Source organism: Syngnathus leptorhynchus, chromosome 9 (assembly GCF_054491065.1).
Source record: "Syngnathus leptorhynchus isolate UIUO chromosome 9, UIUO_Slep, whole genome shotgun sequence".
Taxonomy (NCBI): domain Eukaryota; kingdom Metazoa; phylum Chordata; class Actinopteri; order Syngnathiformes; family Syngnathidae; genus Syngnathus; species Syngnathus leptorhynchus.
The window spans coordinates 10,527,962-10,554,238 of NC_141203.1; the positions used below are offsets into that span (position 1 = coordinate 10,527,962).

General features: G+C 44.2%; 1 protein-coding gene across 5 annotated transcripts; it reads left to right on the forward strand.

The window, feature by feature from the left end:
• Positions 1–239: 239 nt before the first annotated feature.
• Positions 240–25,901, forward strand: LOC147051119 (FERM, ARHGEF and pleckstrin domain-containing protein 1). Of its 5 annotated transcripts, none has more exons than XM_085919727.1 (27): positions 242–535; positions 2,421–2,628; positions 13,732–13,836; positions 13,945–13,987; positions 14,086–14,164; positions 14,319–14,416; positions 14,504–14,618; positions 15,334–15,481; positions 15,543–15,638; positions 15,717–15,880; positions 15,982–16,050; positions 16,124–16,199; positions 16,567–16,759; positions 19,356–19,543; positions 19,619–19,708; positions 20,964–21,097; positions 21,780–21,861; positions 21,936–22,173; positions 22,309–22,439; positions 22,706–22,774; positions 22,877–22,966; positions 23,220–23,302; positions 23,390–23,502; positions 23,725–23,891; positions 24,952–25,059; positions 25,131–25,282; positions 25,339–25,901. In XM_085919727.1, the coding sequence occupies exons 2-27, from the start codon at positions 2,449–2,451 to the stop codon at positions 25,418–25,420; spliced, it is 3,093 nt and encodes a 1,030-aa protein (XP_085775853.1). In that variant the 5' UTR covers positions 242–535; positions 2,421–2,448; the 3' UTR covers positions 25,421–25,901. The 5 variants fall into 5 exon arrangements, with proteins under 5 accessions (XP_085775857.1, XP_085775853.1, XP_085775856.1 ...); XM_085919730.1 differs by having other exon boundaries at positions 19,356–19,531; XM_085919728.1 differs by having other exon boundaries at positions 242–492.
• Positions 25,902–26,277: the final 376 nt, after the last annotated feature.

Sequence of the window (26,277 nt, forward strand, 5' to 3'; positions counted from 1 at the left end):
AAAGGAATGAGGAAGCAATGTTTTTTCATGGAACATTGAAGACACATTTGCACGGATGCATTTTTATTTTCAATTAGTTATACTATTTATATATGTCTCGTCAATGGTGGAAAAAAGATTGGAAATTATTTATTTTGATCTCAAGGCAGCGTATACTTTTACTTGAAGAGCGCGTCGGACTTTTTAAAATGTTGTTCCCACGTTGGCCTCTAGATGGTGGTGTTGCTCCCCCAAAGTGTCTCTTCGCCTCCGCTGCGCCTCCTTCCTTTGCACCCAAAGCCAACCGGAGAAAATCGGCCGCTCTCCTCGCTGTAATCTCGTCTGCAACCACCGGCTCGCTCACTCACTCTGCCGTCCGCCATGGCGACCGCAGAAAGTCTTTTCTCTTGTCCGAGCAGCACCTAAATCACCTGGACCGCGTGACCTTATCCCCCCCCCACCCTGGCCTGCCGCGGGACGTCCATGTAATCCACTCAGCCGTGGAATCCAAAGGTGTGGAATTTAAAAAAGACGCATTTCCAAGGGGGGAAACCCGGTAAGATTCCGTGCTCACCAAGTCCCGTGTGCTCTTGAAGGAAGTGATCCAACTTGTTTGAGGAGATTAGGGTTAAGTCTTACGTGGTTGTTCCTGTCATCCTGTATCTTTCGTGGGAGACAGTTGAGGAAAATCGAATCAAAATTAACAAACCTTTTGATTGCACCTTTAGTGTCTTTGCGCAGAAGGCTGCGGCCGAGTCGGGTTTTTTTTTTTTTTCCCCCTTGACGCTGTATCATGCACGTTTACACCCGCAATCTCTTTTGCACTGTCTAACCAGGTGAGTACTGTAGTTGTCATTGCACATGATGCATGCATCCATGCTGCGCTTTGCACCAGTCTGCTCCCTTAACCTACATTACAAAACAGGACCAGAGCATTCCTCCATTCAATCCCATTGTATCCCCTGCAGAGGCTTTAAATCACATCTCCGCCTGCTGTAAAGATATCCTTGCTTAGCTGCTCTCTTGATGATGCATTTCCAATTGGCATTTAAAAAAAAAAAAATCCCAGTGGGAATTTGTCACGCTTCAACCACACCCCGGTGTGAGTGAAGGATGGTGTTGTGGGTCCAGCTTGGGCACAGCTGGTTGTTTCGGTGCCGAAGGGCCCTGTAGCCATCCAGCTGTCACTAAAGCATTCCAGCTGTGCAGTGTTGACCCTCACTGAGGAACCCTTGTGTGTTGCCCCTGCACACAGAGGAACCACTGTTCCATGCCCAGGAAAGACTAAGCCAGATGCTTTTTTTTTTTTTTTTACAGCTTTATGTTACACATTAGTGGGGAATTTCAAACCAGCATGTTCAAAGACAGGGTCATTTTCTGTTGAAAAAAAAAACATGCAGGGGGGGGGGGCTCTTTGGTTTATGACACCAAGCAACAAGGTGCTTGTGTACAGTGACAAACTGTTCAGGTCTCTGCATATTGTGACCTATTCAGAGGAAGTCATTGGCCTTGACTCATGACCAGGTGATTCATTTTGTGGCACGGAAGGGTGTGTGTGTGTGTGTGTGTGTGTGTGTGTGTGTGTGTGTGTGTGTGTGTGTGTGTGTGTGTGTGTGTGTGTGTGTGTGTGTGTGTGTGTGTGTGTGTGTGTGTGTGTGTGTGTGTATGTGTCACACTTCATCAGTCCTCCCTTCAGCCTGTTTATCTTCATTGAAAGTGTGTTTAGATTTAAAAGGCCACTAATAAGTTTTTTAGTTTTTTATCGACTCGATTTCAAAGTTTCATTCATTCTTTTGACCATATCTACATTTGCATCTGCTCAGTCCTGTTTTTTTTCTTCTTGTATTCCGCTCAATTGGATTTGTTTGGGTCGCTAAACGTTTGGCAAGAGTCGTGCACCTCTGCGGCGGTTGAGCGACTGCCCACGCTGGTGGGCGTAAAACCCGGATGCGCTACTCGGCGAGATCTTGGATGACATCAGACTGATTGGAATGTGCACTCAAGAGAGAAACAAGCAAGGCAGGCATGGCTCCAGGGATGATGGTGGCTCGTGGATGTGGTTTTTAAAAACATAACAGGATTTGGATCTCAAATTGAAAAATGCTCATGTGTCTCTTTTGATTCACTGTATTTACTGCATCCTCCTTGACACCAAATATATTTTTGTATCTTCATGCGTCAGCTCTATCAAATCAATATTGTTTTTAATGACTCGCATCTGTCGGCACGGCCGCTTGGTAATTTCGATGTCAAATCAAATTACAGCGCCTTGAAATGGGAAACACGCTTAACATTTCTTTCCACTAATCGCTCGTCCCACAGGCGACCATTAGCAGTCAGTGTGAATCCAGCTCGTCATTACAGTGTTAATGTGAGCAAAAAGGGGGCGGGGCTAAGATGCTTCTACGTCACTCCTCATGTCGTCATTGACGTCTACGCAGGGGTGGGCAGCGAGAAACACAAGCCGACATGGCAGATCCCGACCCGGAGCCCGTGACGTCGAGAGCAGGGCACCGTCTCGGGGCCCCGGAGACTCTTGGCATCAGTACACTGGACCCGGCGCACAGACCCCCGGCCATGCCCGCCGGAAGGCACGTCACCATCCGGGTCCATATGTTGGATGACACAGAGGAGCTTTTTGACGTCTCGGTGAGTTGCCAACCTATTTTCTTGTTTGTTTTTTAATTGCTCTGAAGAGTCTGGCAACAGGTTGTCATGGCAACTGCAGGATGGTTTCAATTCAGTCATGAAAGTGGAAGGATCTTATTTCATCCATTAGATTGTCTCAATCAGCTTTTGCTGAGTCCCTCCTACATATTCAAACGCCGCATCTATTTGGCACGCACATGGACTCGCTGACTCACTCTTGTGGAAAATCACGATGTTGATCAGCTATGGATTGACAGTTGCATAAGTAAACATAAAAGAGCGGAAACTTCCACATTCCGATGAATGAAGATGCTGATTGACTAGTTTGTGCTGTTCATACACAAGATTTGCATTTTGATTATGATTCCTCCATCTCAAACACTCAATTTACACTCCAGAATGACATTTCACGCAAAATGAGTGTTTTTTTTTTCCGACTGGGGACATTTTGTTGCTAGTGACGGAGATGAAACGTTTTGAACTTTCACCTGGAACTGGAGGACAGCTTGTTACTCTTCTCATTAAGGAAAAAATATCACACAGGAGTTGAAAGAATAATAAGAGGATGGTGATGTGTGAAATGTTTTACATAATTAATAAGCTTGAAATGGTAATAAGACACTCGGGGCTAAAAATAGCCTTAATCAAATTGTACATTGAGACAAAGCTCTTGTCGGCTCATGTTTTTCTTCTCCAAACATTGTACAATTTTAATTCACCTCCGGCACTGTCATGTTTGTCTGTTGACCTTGAATACATTTTTGTCGCTATAGAAGCTTTATTCGGACAATTTAACCAACATTATGTCCTAAAAAAAATGATTCAGCCCTCTCCTGGAGGCGACTAAACACTTTCCTATAATTACCTGCCGACTTCCTCGAAATGTATTAATCTTTTCCTTGAAAATCTAATGAAAAAACGTTTTTTTTTCCTCCTAGAGGCAATTTTAGGTGTTTTCTGACATAAAGAATAAATATTCTTCTCAAGCGTCCGATGGCCCCCAGGAGGCACACAAAACAGACTTTTTAAAAAGCGCTGCCCGACAACATACTTTGTTAAATATTAATGGAATTTCTAATCGAGGAATCGAGATCTGCCAGCTCTGCTTACATGACTTAATATAAGCGCTGACCCTTTTCTGCTGTAAACAATACCAAAAAGTCTGTAGACCCCCCCCCGTCATCCCCCCCAAAATAGTTTAAAGAGGCAGGTTTCCAGCTGAGTGGGCAGAGTATCAAGTGGCTGCGAAACAAAAGGGGCCATCTTGTCATGTTGGGGGTCACATACCATAGCGTAGCCTACTTAGCCTGCTGACTGGCAACATACGTATGTAGATGGTAATGACGTTTAGCCACACGGACGTGAATAACAGTAGCGTTGAAGAACCTATTCAATCAGGCCACCATGAGAAGAAAGGTTCTCACGAAAAAAAGAAAAAAAAAAAGGCCAGCGCAATTCCGACGGATGCTCTGAAGGTGTAAATGTGTTTAGATTTACTCTGATTTAATTCTTTTCAGTTCTTCAAATGAAATGGGCTATTTTGCTCAAGCGGATTTCAAAACAAGCCTCTCGGACTCATCTGCGTTTGCTCGAGGCGTTTTTTTTTTTTTAAAGTTCCCCGTGAGAGTGATAAAATGGGGGATGGGATGCTGAAATGCCTTCTTGGGAAAATGAAGATAGAAAGATAGAAATTGGATTATTCTCTTCGTATTTACACAACTCTTGTCGTCTCTATTTAACCGCAATGATCCAATGTGCGCCTGACCTTTGCTTTCCACATTACAGCCTGCTTTTTGGTGTGTAAAGTTAAGCAACCCTTCATCTCTTGGCATTTCCTTTTACGCTGATTGATTTCCTGCTATCCCGTTCTTATTATTCCTGCACGTGTCACAATTATCCGAAACATTGACATTGAGCTGTCTGTGTACTCTGCCAGGTACATGTTACTAATCTCACCATCTTTTCATTTTCAATGTTTGTATACTGTCAATGTTATCAGAGGATAATCCGTCATGATAGCCTATAATACTCTAATCTGTCTATAGAGGATTGGGAAAAAAGAAAAAACAAAACCCTGAAGATATTATTGCCTTGTGGAGAGATTAATAAATATCCTGTATGTAGTGTGAAGCGTATGCTAGCAACCGTTAATATCTTGAAGATCTGCTTTTTATCCACCAATCATTCTGGTGTCTAATTTTGGAAGAGATCCACCAAATTTTCCATCAGCAGAGACCACCCGAGACAGCAGAGGACTATAAAGAAAAAAAGGGCCCATATGGATTTCAGTAGGACTCTCAAGAGCGCTTATCAAGCCGCCATACTGTCAGCGGGGCCCAATTACGACGGTTGTAGCGTTGGCCTTGTTAGCGGTTTGAATAGCGACGAGGACTTGACTACATCATGAAGGGCTTCTTTCAACTCGCTCCTCAGGATGCTTGTCCCTTGACTGACTGAGCTGAGTGGCTGTCGGCCAACTGCCGAGCAGAGCTTCAAAAGTCCCACTCGGAGGGAAAATTGACGCCGGTAATTGTCTATAAATGCCAGAAGATTGGAGCAAAGCTTTTTTTTTTTTTAGATTAGGCTGATTAAAATAAGCTCCTCCTCCCCCTCAATGTTATTTTTATGGTTGACATGTTGACTTGCAGGAGTGGCAGAGATTTTTTTTTTTAGGGGGGGTGGGATGGGGTGTTTTTTTTTTAAAATCCCTTTAAACCTGGTCGCTATGCAGTCTGCTTCTTCTCGCTTACATTGCTCAAGGCGTAGAAGTGGCACAGTGAGTTAGTCACAGTGGACTTGATTAGGGAGGTTTCTTTTTTTTTTTTTTGTGAGACAATTTGATTGGCTGCTGCAGTTTTGGAGGTGCAACCATGAATCCAACTCCCTTTTGTACCATATTATAGTTTTCAAAATCCATTAGCGGTTCTTCCCCATTTACGAGTCATGTGCTATTAATGGTAATTTTTTTTTTTTTTTCAGTCCCTGAATGTGAATGCTTGTTTTCAGGTTGATTAAGTCAGACTGCAGCGATGAATAAAACGACAAGGTTGCTGGAGGTGGTGATAAACTTGCTTTCAACCGACCGAGTGGGCTTGTCTTTAATGAGGAATGCAAATGAAGAAAGGGTGGAAGTGTGTCGATTTAAATGGCCTCCTTAAATTATACCTCCCATGTCAAGCAACAAAATGATTGCAGCCCCGTAAGGGAGACATCGAGAGAATCTCGATACAACAATAACCTTGGGTTTTGCCGCTATCTAGGAATCGTTTCCACGTCCATCTATTCAGTAAAAATCTTTTATTATTGCTTCACACTTTGGGGAGTCTTAAAATAGATGTTTCATGCTTCTGTTCTTTTCCCAGCAGGATTGCTTCTGGCTGCTTTTAAAGCTGTTTTTTTTTTTAAGAAACGCAGCCATGGCTTTCGAGTCCCTCAGTGAACATACAATGTATCACAATTAAATGCAAGCTGAATCTTTGAAAGGTTACGCGGAATCAGGCGGCTTGTATGGGGGTTGCCATGGTGACAACAGAGGTGGGTGAATAGCGTCTTCCACCGATATGCAAGTCGTAGAGCGGGGGGGGGGGGGGGGGGGGAGCCTCATAATATGATAGCTTGGGGAAATTCGGCCACACAACAATTACGGATGACATATTCCGTCACAATTGGCCTCCGGTGTCACTTTTGTTGAAGGCGCTGCTGTCAGCTGTCATGGCTGTGTCGCCAAGTGCTATCATATTTTCCAAAATCTGTATAATGTTTCACAATGGCAGATGTATATAAATAATGCCTCTCATTATAAAATATTGATATTAATTGAACGTTTTCAGTAGCATTTTTAAGTACGTGTAAAAAAAAAAAAGTCAATACATATTTTCAAATATGATTTCAAGAGCACCCAGTTTTGTATACAGTGCAGCGTATGCACGCTTTTGGGGGGGGGACTGCCGAGTATTATAAATCTCTCATGTTGTTCCTATGGTAACCATGCACGGATGTACCTTTTGTGGCGCATCCATTTGACTTTATGAGCTTATGTTTAGCGGGGAACCCTATGATCTCCATTGTGACAGTATACACCAAAGTGGATGCTATGACATTTCCAAGCTCGTTCATGCATTATTCCACTCAACTTTGTTCCCTTTTGAGGAATCTCTCTGATCCGTTCATTAAGGTCCTCAACTGGAGCGCCGCCTGCCATTAGACTCGGTAGTAGCCGGGTCGTATTTGCCGGGTTCGGCTAGCGCCTCCCGGCTTGCCTGTGATCTAAAATGAAAGGGTAAAAGCCTTCGGGGATTGGGTGTGAGCCACGGCACGGCCCCCTTTAATAAATTATGAATTTCTCATTGAGATTCAGGTAGATAATTAACACGTTTGAACCGAGCCAGGCAAGATTATTCTGATCCGTTCGTGCATTTACGTCCTTGTTGACCTTTCGACCATTTACTGAACCAGAAAAGAAATTCTTATTAAGGCAGATGAAAGATGTTTTAATTAATTTTCAGGAAAATATTAGGAACACCTTCTGGGAGTCATTTTAGTGTGTGACCAAAACATGCTTAGTGTTCTGGCTGATCCACCAACAGCAACAGCACATGATCACCGGTTGCCATAGCAATGACACGACTTTTCCTTATTACGGGCCAGTGGACCCGTCCGTTAAAGCTTTTTTTTTTTTTTTTTTTTTTATAAGGTCAAGCAAGTATTATGACACGTTGTTTCTCCTCGCAGCAATCAAAACCAAAAATGCTGTCAGTCAGCAGTAATCCCCAAATGTCTTTTATTGATATATTTTAGGAATTTCTCCCCCCCCCCCCAACCCTTCCTGTTCTCCCGAGCTCAAGCTGTAATTGAATCCAGGGCTCTCTTGAGAAAACCGAGGCGGAAAGGTGGATGAAGATTTCAAGACGAGGGAAGGCGTCCAATTTTTTTTTTTTCCTTAGTGTGACGAATCAAGACAACCAGTAGCTGCAGTTATGGTATTCAAACGGGAAATGTTGCGCAATGAATTTCCAGCTCCTCTTTACCTTTCTTTCCTTTTTTTCTTCTGGGTCAATAAAACCTTTGACAATCTTTAAGCTGCTCTCATCCAACCGTTGAAGCGTTTTCTGACATGAGGAAGTCTGAAAAGAATCAAAGCACGGTCATTCAGGGGCATCCAGGCAATAGATCTTATTGGATTTGTCCCTGGGGACGATCGTCTTGTCTGTCACTCTTAGTCAAGAAGTCAAGCTGCTTGATTCATTTACATATGAGCTGCTCACTAATTAACAGCTTCACCAGAAGTTATCATTTTCTGGACATTGTTATTTTTGGTAGAAGTGTGTCCTTCTGTTGTGTGTGGTTTGTGGGGGAAAGATTTTTATAAGTCATTTGACTTTATTGCAGTTAGTGTGGTCTTGAATGTCACATGCTGTTGATTAGTTTAACCGCACTCAAATGACAAGAACAAGATTGGTGATTATCGTGCACAATTTAATATGGACCATACGCCTACAATTAAGACCACGTTGTTGTTTTTTTGCATACAAGTTGGAAACTTTCTAGAGAATTTGTGCAGTGGTGAACAATTTCATAGCGTCAAGACGTGAAGCTGCAAGCATGCGTTACCAAGGAAACCGGCTCTAAAAGTGGTCCGGCTAAAACCCCTTTGCGTCCGAAGCGAAACACTTCAAGTTGCACTTCTTCAAAGAGGCACTCGGAAAGCCCCCCCGGCTTCATGTATTGTTGATACGTCGTTGAATTAGTCAGTAGGATGGCTTCTTGGCCGAGCAACTCGTCCAGTGCGTGCTCTCGCGCCTAGTCGGCTTAACCTCTCAGCTAGTGATTTTGGATGTGCCTGAGAATACTCCAAATAGGATGCGGTCTTAGCATCTTTTCCACTTTATCCTCCAAAATCCACACATGCGGTCAGAGTAATTGCATCATAATGTCACGCAGGGACACAAATTGCACCCAACGCCCAAGAATAACACAAGAGACATTAGGTAAACGCATTTCCCGTTCGTTCCCGCTCATTTATCAGGAGGCACGATTCTTTCAACGTCGCCATGGTTACGGCCCAGTCTGGCTGTTTGACTGGAGAAATGTTGTAGGTCGTCACCGGGATCTAAATCCTTCCAGGAAGCGGCGGGCTGCATGGAGCAACAGCTGCCGGCCTTCATTTTGCTTCCCACGTGTCGGTGCACAAATCTCGTCCCGTCACTTGGGCTCGACCCATATTTTCATCAATGTAAAGTTGTTTTTTTTAATGCCAACAAGTGCTCCACGAGGTTATTCTTATTCCCAGTCTACAGCTAGCCAACACTGTTGCTAGGCAACAAGAAAAAACGGCTCATTGTTTCATCTTCAGATTGCCACTCTCAAACAATTTTTTTTTTTTCCATTGTCAAATATGAACAGAGTCAGAACTCCGCTGGCCAAGTTCAACGCATCACCTCGCCAACATCGTTACGGTAACCGAGTGTGCATCACAGGGCAGAGAGCTTCTGGATTTGCCACTCCGCGAGGCTAAGTCGTTTTAAGGCTAATCTCGAGGAGGCCGATTGATTGGCCTCTCCTGGAGAGCAGCATGTGCCGCTGTCATTATTTATTACTGGTGGAGATTAAGGTTAAAAGCGGGAAGGAACATGTTGCGGGCCAAGTGGCAACAGTCCATCCGTTTGTGGAGAGAATCTAGACGTGGCCACTAAAACATCTAACGGTATCTCGAAAATATTTTCGGAATATTTGAAGGTCAGATAGGTTTTGAGGAGAAATCCTTTTGGTTGAAACTTTCACGGCCACTCTTTGTCTTGACCTTGAGGGGCTTGTCGCTCCTTTCCACTCCATTAATCTCATGATTAGCCCGCTGATTGCCGTTGCTCTCTCTCTCCTATTCTTCATCTTCAATCCAAACTTCAGCTTCTGTTACGGTTCTCAGGAAATCTATTTTTGTTCTAGAAGAATTTTGAATCAAAGAAACTTTCATGTCGGCGTGGATATATTCCATTAATTGACTAAGGAGGAAATTAAATGATTATTTCTTATTTAGAATTCTATTTAAATGGTTACCAAATTTTATTCGCTTCTCCAATCTGCCTTTATTTACACTCCCTAAATGTGTAGTGATGCATCCACCGTGTGAGTGATGTTAATCCCTTTGCTGCGGCGACCAAGCAGCGGGGGGGGGGGGGGGGGGGGGTGTCTAGAATTTGCCGCATTCGGAAAAGGATTCAGGCAGATGAAAGAGAAAGGCCAATCGTTTTGCTCATTCCGCCCGCCTTAAAACATCCTTCTGTCCTCTAACGAGTTAGGCACCGTTAACCTCAACCGTGAAAACATTTAGTGGCGTCTCGCATGGGTGCACGTTTCAGAAAATACCACAATTTTTATTTTTTTTATTTTTTTTACAACATGCCGACGAGCTCGCCTTTCCTTTCTGCTAGACCAGTCAGTCCGTAAATATGCACGCCCATCACTGTTGGAGCTCCCTGATCTACGATGCTCTCGCCAATAGCGGGGAGGTCCCTTCACCAAGCTCTGGACCATTATTCAACCTTAACAGATATTATGGGATGCTCACTTGGTAATTATCTCTCAAGCAAAATCATTATCAGTGTGAAGCTAACAAAAAGCTGCTGTTGCTGGTGGGTGGATCTCCATTGAATGCCCAGGGACGTCATTTTCACGGTTGTCTTCTCCGAACCTTAAGGCGGATTTCTTGTGACGGGATGATTCTTGACAGCTGTGGCGGCCACCAGTCCCCTGAATACTTTTCCCGTGCAACCCGGGTGGAGGTTTTCCGAGCAACGTCCTCATTTGGATGCTCTCCCATTGGTCCGCTTTCGCTTTCCCGAATGTGGAGAGCAAACAGATGTGCCACAGCATCGGTACGTGCCGAGAGGGAGGGCGCGACTATCAGCAGGTTTGCACCCTCCATTCTCTCCCTGTCAGCTTGCGGCTTGTAGCCGAGCCACCCCGGGAACCTCGGTCGCGCATGACCTGAATCACAATAAGCTCTCGCTCTCGCTGACCTCTCTGTCTTACCCCTCCCTCACAGCGCCAGCGAGAATCCATCCATTCATACCGTCCATGCCAAGACACCGCCGTGCAGAGATACGGAAATAACCGAGCTAGCGCTGAACCCAAGGGAGATGCGGCCAGGAAGTTCCTATAGCATTCACATATGTTTTCCATAAAAACACTACAATTTTCCCGCTACTGGAAGCACTTCTGTAAGCCCAGAGTGCAAACACGTCGAAAGTTCAATCGGATCCAGATTGCCGGTAGGGACGCCGCATATCCCCCGAAGGCAATCCGAGTTCTTGGCAACAGTTTTCCTCCTGCTACATTGCAGCTAAAACACATGGCTGCCTTTTAAATCACTGTCATCCTTGACCTTCGACCTCTTCTACTACTGCGCGACGGCCGCTTGGTCCGACTCCGGTTTTTAAATCCCAGCCAATGGTGTGTCCAACAATGGCTAAGCAGCTGGCACAAATGCCATCATTTACTCCTCTAGTGCCCCGCGTGACAAGCTTCTCTTTGTTCCCCCGGAAGCCGACAGACATTGGCAGTGTGTTTACACATCCTTGTAGTATTGGGGGTTGGGGGGGGGGGGGTAAGCCCTGCCAAGGCCAGTGCATGATGGGTGAACTGGACCATACCAACATCTCCTGAAGGGGGAAAGCAGCAGGACGGTATATGTTGACCTTTCATCGCTATTTGCTCAAAGGAGCTTCCTCGAGTTGGGGGTGCCCTGCAGTGTAAGCCCAAGTGGACGCTTGTGTGCAGTGCAGACGTCGCTGTCATCTTTGTTTAGGGTTCGGCTGTCGACGGGGGGAGGGGAGAGGGGGCACTCGGAGGTCAGTGTAGTGGTGCGAGCATGATTTCAAGCGGCGATACACGTGTAAACACAAACGGAGGCCTGGTGTTGATGAGGAACCCGTCGGACCAATAGGGACGGGTCAAAAGCTGCAGTGGTTGCGCTGCGGCTCCAAAGTACAACAGCTGCATTTAATCAGGCCCCCCCCCCACCCCAAATCTAATCGGACCGCAGCCTCACGCATCCCCCGGCTCGAAGGACCGCTTTATTTTTTAGTGACGGGAGATTTACAAGGCAGGATATGAAAGTGCTTCAGTCAGACGTTTATGGTTTTCACCTCTTGTTCTTTTGTGTTACGATATTAAAATTTAAGTTGGACAAAATGAAAATGGAACGCCGATGACGGTCCTCAGGGCATCTGCCTGATGTTTTTGCACCCTTTTGGTGGTTTGGGTTTTTTGGATGACATTGAGGAACAACTTTTTGTGGCAGGATGAATTTGAAATTTGATTGGTTCGAAAAACAGTCCCCTTGCTAATATAGTTTAGGTTCGACTGCGCTAGTGATTCTGAAGGCCCTGGGCGTATTCGATCGATTGACACGGCAGCACATAAAGGCTTAAATCGAATTACACAAAAAGAAAATCCACGCAGAGAATATACTACAAAATAAAAAGAATACATTGTTGGGAATAAATACACACAATTTCATGGGACTCGTTTTGTAAATGTCATTTAGTCGTCCTTGCTAACAATCAGTCACCTAAATTAAATCCTACCACAGATCGTGCCAAACAAGCCCGGTTGGTTGCGGGGGAAAAAAAACAAAAAAAAAACGTCACAAGTGCTGACAAGAGCCAAAGTGCGGCACACCTGCACGTAGACACTTTCTGGCATCCTGACAGTGAGTGATGGTAACTGGTTGGCCCAGTGATGCAAGTCCATGTAGCCAACCGCTGCTTCGACATCTGCGTCAAATGTTTTAGCGTTCTACTTTCCCAAGCTTTTACTCTGACATCTTTTCTCCACAATTTGCTTGCAGCAGTCTGCCAGGAAGCACAGTCCATTTCTGCCAGGAGACTGTTTAGGCTAAACGCTTCTCCTTCCAGACCTTATCATGGTATGGTAGCAGCTGGTTGGGGCGAGCTTGTTCCCATTCACAATTGCATCCGAAATAAGTTCCATTTTATCTGTTTTCCATGCACCATATGTTTGTACGCCGTATTATCTGCAGGGTGTGGAGTGGTTTGTGTAGGGAGGCTGTTTGAGGAAGATTATAGATGTGGGTGTGGAAGTGTAGCTTTTTACACTAAGCTGATGGAGCTTGACTTTTAATTGATGGGGTATTAAAAGAAACACAACATGACACCCTCAGCGACATTGTGGTTAAGTTGTGACTGTTGTTTTTCTATCTTGACAAATGTCTGTCTTATGGTGTAAAATTAGGAGACTCTACTTCCTGGAAACATTCCCCTCGTACAAAAGTAGATCATTAGCCGAGTCGGGGAGACCTTCACTGGCGCTGTGATGCAAACCAGTCACGAGTTAGCGGCAAGCCAAAACGCTCCTGTCGGGTTCCATGAGCGTTTACCTCTGTGTCAATACAAGAATTAGTTTTGCTTTGTTTGTATGCCAACGCAGTTGAAGCAATCAAACAGAAAGTTTGTAATAAAACGGCAGGTCACTTGTGTCGCAATAGGCAGGGAAGTTGGCTTTGTGTACGGGGTGGAGTTCACGGAGGAGTTTAGACTTGTTCTCTGCTTAGTGTCATTAACCTCCAGGGGGTTTGACTTGTCCCCAATGTGGACTTCTCCTTTGTTTCCAGTTGTTGCTTTTTTTATTGTTGGTTTACAACAGGGCAGTTAAAGTTTACTTGGTTGTTATTAACCGTGTTGAGCAATCTACTCGGAAAGTGTAGTTAGCTATGATAAAAGTGTATTTTGCTGTTTATGAGCCCTTTAAAACTCTTTTGTGATTCAGGGCTATTTTTGAATTAACGACTCAAAGCTACTAACCAGAAAAAGATTTGCTAGCTAAGCTACAGTAAAATAAAAAATGTAGCTCTACAAACATCAAAGTTACTTCAGTTACTACTTGAAACAAATTTAGCTAGCTAAGCTACAGTAAAATAAAGAATGTTGCTCAACGTTACTACAAGTGGTGACGTATTTTCAAAACAAGATAAAAAAAAAAAGGGAAAATGTAGCATCTGTGAACGCCATCATGCTAGCATGATGTGGTCACAAAAGAAATTGGCTCATTGTCTCTAACGCATTTTTTTCTCTGCTCTGTCCACAGGTTAAAGCTTCAGGCAAGGTGTTATTCGACCTGGTGTGTACCCACATGAATCTTATCGAGGGCGATTACTTCGGCCTGGAGTTTCAGAGCCATCAAAAGATGACGGTAAGCGGGAAGGACAAACAAAGTGAAGGAGATAACGGGAAGGTCTTATCAATCTAGCAATTGTCTCTCTGTAAGACCAATTACACGTTGATGTTATCGTCTTCATAGGTGTGGTTGGATCCTATCAAGCCAATTATCAAGCAGCTGAGACGTGAGTCTTCACTTTTTCTCCTCTTCGGCTTTCGTTAAGATGCGAATCTGACAAGGTTCTGGCAATTTCTATTTTAATATCTCATATGTTCCTAACAGGACCGAAGCACACGACGTTGAGGTTTGCTGTGAAATATTTTCCTCCGGACCATGCCCAGCTGCTGGAGGAGCTGACTCGGTGGGTTTGGTTCCACATTATTAATTCGCTCTTCGTCTCATTAAGTTAGCTCGACTTTGAAATGGGCCTATTTGAAGAAATGGGAGCTGGATGTAAAGTGAAACCTCAGAGTAAAAAAAAATCACCTGATGACCTCATCAATATTCTTTTCCAGGTACCTGTTTGCACTCCAGATCAAACGGGATCTTTCCAATGGTTGTCTGACGTGCAATGATACCAGTGCTGCGTTGATGGTCTCCCACATTTTGCAATGTGAGAGCTGAAGTCTCATTTTCTGTGATGTCAGAGTGATTTATTATTATTCTATGGTTATTCTTATTATTTCTTCAAACTTTTCAGCTGAGATTGGCGACTTTGAGGAGAGCCAGTGCCGGTCACACCTCCTCAATAATAAATACATCCCCGATCAGATGCCCTTGATTGACAAGATTATGGAGTTCCATTCCATGAATATGTAAGCATGATGTCCTTTTTTGTTTTTAAGCTCCCAGTGGCTAAACACAGATAAATTCACCTGAGATTTCGCTTTGATTATGATCATTTCAAGTTTTGTATTACACAGAATGGCTGACTCAGCAATACTGTACAGATTTATTCCCATCAGTTTTAGTGAGGCGTTTTATAGCTAGCGACCACACGTGGATTTGAATTTGTCTACCATTCAGTGAAAATGTGTGCTCACGCACCAAATAATTCACAGCTGCTGTCATCCCCGCTTCAAATTTTTAGGGTCGGTTCTGGGTTGCCGTGTGAAGTCAAGGGTCCTTTTTTCACAAGGTTTGAATTTAAGCCAAGAGCGACTCCTCAAACTGATGGGCTGAATGGCTGCACCTCGACAGGAGCTCCTTTTTTAATGTACTCCTTTTGTTTTCCCTCCCCGGGGGGCCCAGTTGATAACGAAATCCGCCGTTCTCGTAGCAGCGGTGCCACGTGAAGATAAGCTGCTCATTAATCACAGAATGCAGGCTTCGGAAAAGTTGCCCATTTTTTTTCCCCGACAACTTTGCGATATTGGACATAAACGCAGTTGACCTTCACGTCCTCAGACGATTGTACTTATCAGTGATGGATGGCAAGCTGAAATTTAATTTGATTTACGTCGTGTATAAGTAATGCACAGAATCAAAACCACACTAACATTTATTCCTTTTGGATTTTTGCACCGTCAGTGGTCAGACCCCGGCCGAATCCGACTTCCAGTTGTTGGAGGTGGCACGTCGTCTGGAGATGTACGGGATTCGTCTCCAGCCAGCCAAAGACCGCGAAGGCTCGCGTTTAAGCCTCGCCGTGGCCCACACGGGCGTCCTAGTCTTTCAGGTGAGCTCCTCTAGATCCGGCCATCTTTTAGATCCCACTTGACTTGTATTCGTCTCCGCAGGGACACACGAAGATTAACTCTTTCAACTGGTCTAAAGTACGTAAATTGAGCTTCAAAAGGAAACGTTTCCTCATCAAGCTCAGGGCTGATGGCAATGTAAGTTTATTTTCTGGAAAGAAGTTTGCATACAAAGATGATATTTTGCATTTATTTATTTACGTGCGTGTTCACCAGAATTCGTATCAAGACACTTTGGAGTTTCTCATGGCCAGCAGGGACTGTTGTAAAGTCTTCTGGAAGAGCTGTGTGGAATACCACGCCTTCTTCCGGCTCTTTGAGGAACCCAAACCCAAGCCCAAACCCGTGCTGTTCACACGAGGCTCTTCTTTCAGATTCAGGTAACAAAAGCTCTTTTTTTTTCTCACGCAACGGCATCACGCGGAGTGATTTTTACTCACCACTGATCGGCCTCCATCGCCGTCTCGGCTTGTCTCCACAGCGGTCGCACGCAGAAGCAGGTGATTGACTTTGTGAGGGAGTCCGAGTTTAAAAAGCTTCCATTCGAAAGGTAAAGAGCGTATTTCATCCGGGTGAGAGCTTTGCTTTACACACTGACCCTATGACCATATCTTGTCTGCTAGGAAACACAGTCGAGTCCAGCACAACAGCCGCCTGTCGCCTTTGCCTTCTCCACGCTACCAAAAAGTGCCAAAAGAAGTGAGTTCATCTCACAAAGTCTGCTAGCTTCATGCTAATATATAATGCAAAACATCATAGACAAGCTAGTAGAAGTCATCTCGTCTATCTAAGTCTGCTAGCTTCATGCTAACATATAATGCAAAACACCATAGACATGCTAATAGAAGTCATCTCGTCTAACAAAGTCAGCTAGCTTCATGCTCACATATAATGCAAAACAATCATAGACAGGCTAGTAGAAGTCCTCAGTTTGGTTATTTACTTATAACGATCCCTGTAAAATAATCACTAGAGAATTTGTAAGGCTGCGAATGAGCAAGCAAACCAGATGTTGCGGGGGTTCGCTGATTTTAGCATCAATAAGTGGATTAACGCTCCCTTCCAGAGTGGTGCTCTCGGGGACCAAGTTGACGCTCCTTCGCAGCACCAGTGGAAGGAGTCGGCGCTGGTGAGTTCACAAGAAACACCCGAAGCTCCGGGGAGCCCAGCTCACCAGAACCAGGAAGACAGATCGCCGTCCGTGAAGGAGGAGACGAGAGGCTCCATTCGGCCGGCTCACCTCGAACATCTGGCAACAGGTTCAGCTTCTCGAGCTGCTAAAGGCGGCTACTTTTCTACCTGCTCTGAGAACGATAGGGACTATAATAGAGGGGACGACCCGATGGGTTGGACTCCGAGCTACCGGGGGCGGGTTACATTCCAGCACGGGCCAGACTCTAAAAGCATTAATGGACCTGTGCAGGTTCACCAGGAGGAATTTCAGGGTAGTATGCACTTCAGGGAGAGCTCTCGCTCTTCTAAACCGTCTAATGTTGGGATTCCTGAAATGGACGTTCCCGCCATGCGTAGCCAATTTAGCACAGATAAATACAGCAGCAGCCCGGTCATGTTCCAACATGTAACCGGCGCACCAGTTGTCCCCACCAGTCCCGTTATGGGCACCTATTGCCCATCTGGATCCTTCAATCATACCGAGCAAAACGGCTACGTGAGCACCGAGACTACCACAAACCGCTCTCATCGTTCTCGGAAGCACCACAAAGTGAAGTCCCGCCCTCGCGCCAACGCAAATCCCGAGACATCCCGGGAATCGCAACCGGTTCTGTGTCATGCTGAGCAAATGGCTGCTCTTGAGCGCCGCATGCTGGCCAACGGTCTCTCGGCCCCGGGCAAATCCAAGCCCGGCCTAGGGTGTAAACGCCAGGCGGGAGTCGCACATGTCGGGGCAGTTCAGATTAGCGGAGGCTGTAACACTACCGCCTCGGAGTCCAGCGAGTCCGAGGGGGAGCACAACAATGAGGGTGGCGACAGCCACCTCGTGTTTGGGAATCTGCCCGAGGTCAATTCGCCCATACCGAGGAACAAGTTTTCATTCGGTAGCCTCCAGCTGGACGAGGAGGCGGACGAGGACACGGGTCACACCTTCAGTGATGACGATACCTTTCAGATCATCAACGGCTAGTTCAAAACATCTGTCCCAACCTTTATTTAGTCGTCGTATTTTAGTATTGGGATAAGAATAATGACTTACACATAGTGAAGTCTGTTTAATAGGTTAATTGCACAGTTTTTTTCTTTTTAAAACGTGCCATCTTAAGATTTAATGAGTACATTTGTGCTCCGAACAGAATGCCTTATGACTTTAAATAGGGAAACAAAAACACTGTGTCACGTTATTTTAGTTTGGTATCATGTTACTGTGCAATATTAATTAGAACCTTCCATGTTTGAGTTTGTTTGTGAAGAAAACTGGCATTCTAGTCACTGGACACTTTATTAGGTACACCAGTCCAGTCTAATATGGTCCATTTATGCAATGACAAAGAAAGTATATCAAAGTTGTTTCTAAAGTCACCTCAAGAGCAACTCTTTTTTGTATTCAGCTCTTGTTTGGGAGCTCATTAGATCATGCAAATGTAACTAAATGTGTACCCGAGGTGAATATCCAGTGAGATACCAGTGGTGGCCTGATCAGACTGAAGAAGTAGTTTAATTTCCCCCCTGAGTGTTTGCACTTGAATCGAGTATTCAGGAAAGTAGCTTTGTTGTACACAATGCACTTTGTTTCCATCTTTGGTTAACCTTTTTGGTTCTCTCTGCATGCTGACTTATCTTGTGTCTCCTGATTTTCTTTGTTTCTCTTTTTTGTTGACTTTTTTTTCCTGCTGTTGTATATCTTTAGCTTTTTTTTTTTCTTTTTTCATCCACACACTCAAGCTGTAACCGCAAGCAAGCTAGCAGGTTTCCATTCCTGCAGTGATGCAGCGAATGTTTTATTTTGGAATTCTTTTTGTAAATGTGTAACTTATTAATTTGTTACTAGATCGTTGCAGATACAGAAAACTTTTTTTTTTTTCCATGCACACTTTTCATCCTTTGGTCTGGCATGTCTTTGCTTGTACTGTAATTTGAGCAATTGGCAATTTTTAACACGTTTGGTTAATGTCAATAAGCTTGTAAGTTATTAAAAATGTCTTTACAGGCTTGAAAATCATTGCATGAAATCACTCTTTTTTTTTCCCCCCCCCCTCCTGTCCAACTTTCACTCTTGTGTTTATGTGCTGCTTGTCTTTTGCATGAATCTTTGTGTTTTTATGAAAGTCAATAAAAATGGCTTTTATGAAGTCAGATGACAGAATTGTCTTTTTGACATCTCCTTTCATCCTCCCTCTTGTTTTGTCGTAGCGATTCCTCTCCGGAATAACTGCAGGGCGTCACTAACACTTAGTCGCTGTAATCTTCTCTAGCTTTGTTGTGGTTTGTGGTTTCCACTCCCCCCCCCCCCCCCCCCCCAACTGCACTGTTTACAGTCAACCCCCAATTTGTGCTCACTGTTGTGCTATTCCAATTATATATTATCCGAGTTGCTACCTAATTTTTGATCCAGCTGTAGATTATCCGGGTGTACCTAATGTTGTGTCCCTTGAGCTGACACTTTCTGGAGTATGTTTTTGTTGCACAAAAGCCTGCCAGTGCTGTCTGGACTAACAAAGTGAGTCACTGCTGAGATTTCACTTCTATATATTTAGCCAGGGCAAGCTCCCTCAAATAGTCAATAATTGTCTCTTGCTCTTTATCCATGAGCCATATCGAATTGCATTTAATTAAGCAAGTGAACACAAAGCAGCAAATCATTTCTCCATTGCTGAGTTTTCACTCTTCTGTGTCTAATAGGAGCGCTGACTAATAGTCCCTACCTGTCCACGTCTTCCGGACACTCGCACGGTCTACTTAACGGCCAAATGTCACTGGATGTGGGAAGTCACAGTCCCGACGTCCGGCAACCTTCTCCGCTCACCAGCCCCCTCCTCAACGACGCCTGTAGCATTCGCACCGACGACGAAGACGAGGTGCGCCGGAAGGTTTGTGCTTTCTGTAGAATAAAATGAATCTTTCGGCTTTTTGTTAAACATCGTGTTTGTTTGATGCCTTGGCAGAGGTTCCCCACCGACCGGGCCTACTTCATCGCCAAGGAGCTGCTGACCACAGAGAGGACGTATGTCAAAGATCTTGAGGTCGTGACCGTGGTAAGATGACTCCGCGGTGTGTCACTGTATTTTTTTTTTTGTCCGTCCTCCAAGGGGAGAACACATCGATTTTCTGAGTTAGAACACCCGCCGGGACATTGAAGCAGGCAGTGACACAGGCAGATTTTGATAGATTACATTTTTGTACCCATTCGCCACACTACACACTCGGAAGTATCTCAATGCTTAAGGCCACTGATGCGTCACTGTTTCTGTTTGAAGAGATTTACGCAAACTGTGCCGGCCTATCTCTGATTTTATGTAGATTACACACATCAGTTCAAGCATGAAAAACACTGATTTAGTTGGAACTCTCGGGAAATTCAGTAGAAGTACTCACAGTGGTTACAACTTTAGATAAACCCGCAGGACATCTAAGGACATCCCATCCAAATGTTAGTTTGTTCTTGGTGCTGTAGTTTGTAGTGTTGTAGATACATTCATCCATCTTCTATTTCTATTCCATGTATCCTATTCAGAGTCAAGCGTTAGCAGAACAATTCTTTCAAAAAGAGGCCTCAGTTTGTTTATGGCCACTTCCTATTTAACTTTACAGTAAAACTACCGTATTTCCCGGACTATAAGGCGCACCGGACTATAAGGCGCACCTTCAATGAATGGCCCATTTTAAAACTTTGTCTTTATATAAGGCGCACCGGACTATAAGGCGCGCTGTCGGCTTTTGAGAAAAAATTCGGGTTTTAGGTGCGCCTTATAGTCCGTAAAATACGGTATACACACACAAAAAAAGATCCTTACATGTAATGTTGTGTGTTTAAAATAACCAAATAAAGTCCACTCGCTTAATGCCAACGCATAAACAAATACGTAATATAACTTTACTAACAGGCACTTGGAAATAGTATGATGTGCTTTCCTCAATCATGGCAACACAGTCAAAGTAATTTTACATGAATCCTCTTATTTAAAGTGTGTGTAGGTGTTCCTAATTTTGTGGCCTGTATATATTTTCAAGGGTTCCTCAATATGTGTAATTCTCTCTTCCCTGATGCTTTTATCACCTTGCTATCTTCAGCAAAGTCTCCCATATCTCATAAATATTTGGGTTGGCTTTTGTCCCTTTTTTTTTTTTTATGCGCGCCATCTCTCTAAATCTCTCCAGTCAAACGAAGGTGATGTCATCTGAACTGTTGGCGCACCTCACCTCAAAACACTCAAGTGCTTTATTTTTTAATGCCATTTCTCAACACAAGCAACATAAAATGGTTCTAAATATTTCTCGTGGTCTTTTCAGTCTTTTCAGAACGCTATAGGACAAGAAGAGGACATGCCAGACTCCCTCAAGAAGGCCGTTTTTGCCACGCTTGAGCCGCTTCACAAATTTCACACGGGTTTTCTCAGGGAGGTGGAGCAGAGGCTGGCTTTGTGGTGAGACTCACTTCACACTCTGACAGTAAAAAAATAAATAAAACCAAACACATGCAATAATGTTTTTGGTTGAATTATTGCTTTCATGACAGCGGGATCTGCTATCTCCATAGTAACAGTCACGCTGCATGAGGCAGACATTTCCTCACCATCGGGTTTCGGCTGTCTGATCTCTTTTAATGATGTTGTGCTTTCCCCAAAACACATGATACTGACTCATGGCCATGTGTTAAATCAGCCTAGCTGCCAGAACGGCAGTTTTTTTTTTTTTCTCACATTGGTTTATTCTGCTTTAAATTTAAACTCCAAATGACATTTTAAATGATTCTGCTAACAAGACGCACACGCTATTTAACTTGTGCTCGATATGGGACGAGGTTACTGAACACCTTGACTCTTAATTCAACATTAACAGATAAAAATAGAAGAAAGTCAAATGCTTTAAACGACACTGATGCCGGACGATTTCTTTTACACTTATAATACAGACATGTACCGGTGATGTCAAATTGGACGAAAAATACAGTAATATATGGCCTTTTAAAGCTTATACTCAAAGGCGACACCTTGTGGCTAATTTGGGTCTTTAAAACTCCAAGAAGTTTTGTTTTTTACCTCGACTTTTTGGGAATTTACTCTCATTTATTGACTCATTCAAAGTGTGTATTTTTCTCTCTTCTAGGGAAGGTCGATCCAATGCTCACATTAAAGGAGACTACCAGCGCATTGGCGATGTCATGCTGAAGAATTTACAAGACCTGAAGGTTTAATGAAGTCAACTTGATCTTCTCCCCATAAATGCCTGGAGTCTCATTAACACATAACTCCCCATCCACAGCCACTGACAGCCAACTTGCATAAGCAGAGCGATCTCCTCATGGAGCTGGAGAAAGCGTGCAGGGCGTCACGCAGGTTAGAAGGCCTCTGCCGGGACTTTGAGTTGCAGAAGGTGTGCTACGTGCCGCTCAACGTCTTCATCCTGCGCCCTCTGCATCGCCTCGTGCACTACAAGCACATCCTGGAGCGTCTGTGTAAACATTACCCGGCGACACATGTGGACTTCAGGGACTGTAGAGGTAAGCTGGCGAGACAAGTTTGTTCATTTCAGCGCTTTTCCGATGTAGATGTTTTTTGGGGACTTTGTAAACAAATATTCTGCTGTTATATAGAATGTAAGGTTGGTTGCAATCTATTTGTGGGTTGGTTTGCAGCTGCTCTGGCAGATGTGTCTGAAGTAGTGGAGCAGCTCCAGGGCAGCATCGTGAAAATGGAGAACTTCCAGAAGCTGTTGGAGCTAAAGAAGGATCTGATTGGCGTGGACAATCTTGTTGTTCCTGGTCGGGTAAGTCTGACTTCATCTGTACTACCGTATTTTCCAGACTATAAGACGCACCGGACTATAAGGCGCACCTTCAATGAATGGCCCATTTTAAAACTTTGTCCTTATATAAGGCGCACCGGACTATAAGGCGCACTGTCGGCTTTTGGGAAAATTTTAGGTTTTTAGGTGCCCCTTATAGTACAGAAAATACGGGAATTCATTTCACTTTTTATTTTTTTATTTCTTTATTTTAATTAAAGTTGGCTTTGATTATTTGTTTTTCTTAGGAGTTCATCAGGTTTGGCTGCCTTAGCAAGTTGTCTGGAAAAGGCCTCCAGCAACGAATGTTTTTCTTGGTAACATACATTTTTCCTATTAGAACAAAGTTCCTTGCTAGATTAGATTTGTTAACAAGTTTGTCATCAATGAATATACTTTTCATGACTTCTTGTTTCCAGTTCAACGACGTCATTTTGTACAGCAGTCGAGGGATGACGGCAACCAATCAGTTCAAAATTCACGGACAGCTGCCGCTCCAGGGCATGACAGTGAGTCCCCTCGTAATTAGACCGAGAACGTTTCAGGAGAACATCTCCGCTCTGTCATCAGCAGATAAGCAGAGTGGCTTTGTTCGACAAACAAAAACACACGCCGAAAACAAACGCACTTGTGCTTTTGGGATAACCAGATCACGTTTAATCCTCCCTGGTGCAATCTCTTTTTTTTTTTTACTGTCTATTTCGGTCCCAGCTGTCCTACTTAGCGCCAGCCACCCTCTTATATGTGTGTGGTTCCTTCTAGATCAGAGAGAGTGAAGATGAATGGGGTGTTCCTCATGCCTTCACTCTGGTCAGCCAGCGGCAGTCTGTGGTGGTGGCAGCCAGGTGAGATCAAAAGTGGCATATAACATTCCTCCATCTTTTTTTTTTTTTTTTGTTCCACACGAGTATTTTCTGCATTCTTCCCGGTAGTTCTTTGTCAGAGATGGCGAAGTGGATGGAGGACATTGAGATGGCGGTAGAAATTTCCAAAAACAACAACGGGCCTTCGTCTGACCTGATGAGCTGCACGCTGACTGACAGCAGTAAGTTAAGACTCAGGTCGAAAATGATTTTGGTTTTTTTTGTCAGACTAATATTTACATTTTGTGGGCAGACAGAGCTTTCTTCAATCAAAGTGATGACCGTGGAAAAAAAAAAAAAAAAATCAATCACTTGTTGCTAACCACACATTGTCTCCTCAAGCTTCCTTCTCTCCCAATCGTCCCGTCACATGTCTCGCAGTAACATCCTGCCGACTTTCCCAGAATCCCCAGAGGAGTCGACAGCATTGGAGGGGGAGTCCGAAGACGACACCACGACATCGCACAGCTCCCCGGAGAGGGCGGCCCCTCTCCGTGGTAACACCATGGTGCACGTGTGCTGGCACAGGAACACCAGCGTGGCCATGGTGGATTTTAGCTTAGCCGTGGAGGTACCGGACAAAACGTCGAGCTCCGAGCTAAACCCCCCCCCACTACCACTACCACCACCACCTCACTTGCCTCTGCCTTGCTTACTGTTTCTGTGTTTGATATCTGCTGGAGTCCCGCAGTGGGAACAGTATCCTCACGCACCAGTCAGACTGTAAAGTTAGTTTTTCTGCTGGAAAGAGACTTAAAAAAAAAAAAAAAGCTGTACTTTTTGACAGGATGTCAGTTTACTCAAGTCATTTATTATTAATAACACTTCTGCTGTTAAAAATATTTTTTATTATTTATCATGAAGTGGTTGGTCCCAACCTACTGTGTTGAATTATTTATGAAGCGCCGATTATTTTGCAATTGTTGACGGCTTTCTGGTGAGGACGTTGTTCACTCTGCGTGGAATCCCCTGTCCATGTTGACAAACGTGGCCTTTCTTTAATTTTCCCCTTTCTCTCCAGCCCCCCACTGCGCAAACTCTGATGGTCTTTCACTAAACTCAGCTCTTCCTCTGTGGCCCCGCCCCCTCCCCTTGTAACAAACGTCCTCTTCGCAGCCTTGCCTGGATGTCGCTGACCTTTGTGCTATTGACCCTTGCACCTGCATGCCGATGCTCCACCTACTCAGTCTGTGTTTCTGTCCTCCCTCCCTATCTGTTGTTTCTCTTCCTCACCCCCCCCCCAATGCGTCTGTGCGCTCCCCCTCCTCCACACACTAGAGGGCGCTAGTCCAGTCAGTGAGAATAAGACGGGCCCGCGCAATGGCCAGGGAGCGGTGCCTCTGTGCGTTATCTGCTGGTACCGAATACAGAGCCTGTCCTTTAGTGAAGCCCGCAGGAGTCTAGAGGTAAAAGAGCCAGGCAGAACAGCACAGGCTTCATTGGGTTGCTCCGTCATAATATTAGGCACACCTGCATAGCCCAATGCAATGATGCCCAACTTTTTGGAGCCATATTTGGCTTTTGGGATCTTGTTGGCTTGTGCTGGGATACCTAATAATTCTACATTCTCATTTAATGGAAACAAGAGATTAAAAAAAAATATATATATTGACATTTGTTGTGTTTTCTAGAACCAGCTATCAGGAAACCTACTACGGAAGTTCAAGAACAGCAATGGCTGGCAGAAGCTATGGGTGGTCTTCACCAACTTCAGCTTGTTTTTCTACAAGTCCCACCAGGTGATGAGCTCACTCCCTCTGTAGTATAAATACTTTTCCTCCTGTTCATGCCGTGTTTCTCCTCATTTCAGGATGACTATCCACTAGCCAGCCTTCCCCTTCTGGGTTATTCAGTCACCATCCCCGCCGAGTCAGAGAACATCCACAAGGACTACGTCTTTAAATTGCATTTCAAGTCCCACGTCTACTACTTCCGGTCGGAGAGCGAGTACACCTTTGAAAGGTAAGCCTAGCCGTGGACCTGAATGCATCAGATGGCTCACGCTGTGTTGACCTCAGGTGGATGGAGGTCATCCGCAGCGCAACATCTCCCTCCAGTCGGGCTCGGGTGCGGAACAACAAGGAGCTCCACGCTCATTGAGTTTGGACTCCATTCAGTCTTCACACACGTGGGACGTCCGTCCATGTGCCCTCGCACATGCTGGTGCTTTTTTACTGTTCTAATGGTGGCATGTCCGCTGGTTTCGACTGCATCAGAGACTGCATTTCTTCTTCTGGCGTTTTTACAGCTTGACTCTTCAACCTTTTTACAGGATGTCGTTTTATACTGTTTTTGTAATAATCGTATTCACTTGTATTCTTCATTTTGATTTGTTTCCCCAGTTTGAGAAGAAAACTATCTGTATACTCTTCAATGACCTGTTTTGGTTTTTTTTTTGCAGGGAATTTTACTTTTGGTGCCAAACATTTATCACATTGACATTCTAAAGATTTTTTTTTTTTTTTACTTCTGAAGAATGTTACAGATGGTATGCCATAAATTTCAAGCCAATGTAAAACAGGCTACCCTTTAAAACTTCAATGCTGTACACCTGGTCTGGTTTGTTTCATAATAAACATGTATGATTACACTGTAAATGGTTTTGTTGTCATTTCAAAAATGTATAACCTGCTTGCCTAATAGCCAATTAGTGTTAGTGCCATTTTAAGAGAATTATAACATTTACATATTGTGTTTTGATTCATAACCATAGCAGAATGATAATGCTATGTAACAGAAAGCTTTAAATATAAACCTTAAATTCCAATCTTTTTGCTTCTCAGTTAACCTACCACCACCTGCAACCATTTTCACTTTTTTTATGTCTTCAAATGACAGGAAATCGGTTTTGTGAAAGTTCTGTGTTGAAACATGAAAAGCAAAAGCTTAATTAGGCCCAGGAACGAACCCAGCAGGGGTGATCTTTGGAAATGAAAGTAATTGGCAAAAAAAATGAT

Coding starts and splice junctions, on each gene's coding strand:
- LOC147051119 (XM_085919727.1), top strand. CDS start 2,449: ATGGCAGATCCCGACCCGGAGCCCGTGACGTCGAGAGCAGGGCACCGT. Junction 13,988..14,085: donor AATTATCAAGCAGCTGAGAC/GTGAGTCTTCAC, acceptor TGTTCCTAACAG/GACCGAAGCACACGACGTTG. Junction 22,440..22,705: donor ATCTTGTTGTTCCTGGTCGG/GTAAGTCTGACT, acceptor TGTTTTTCTTAG/GAGTTCATCAGGTTTGGCTG.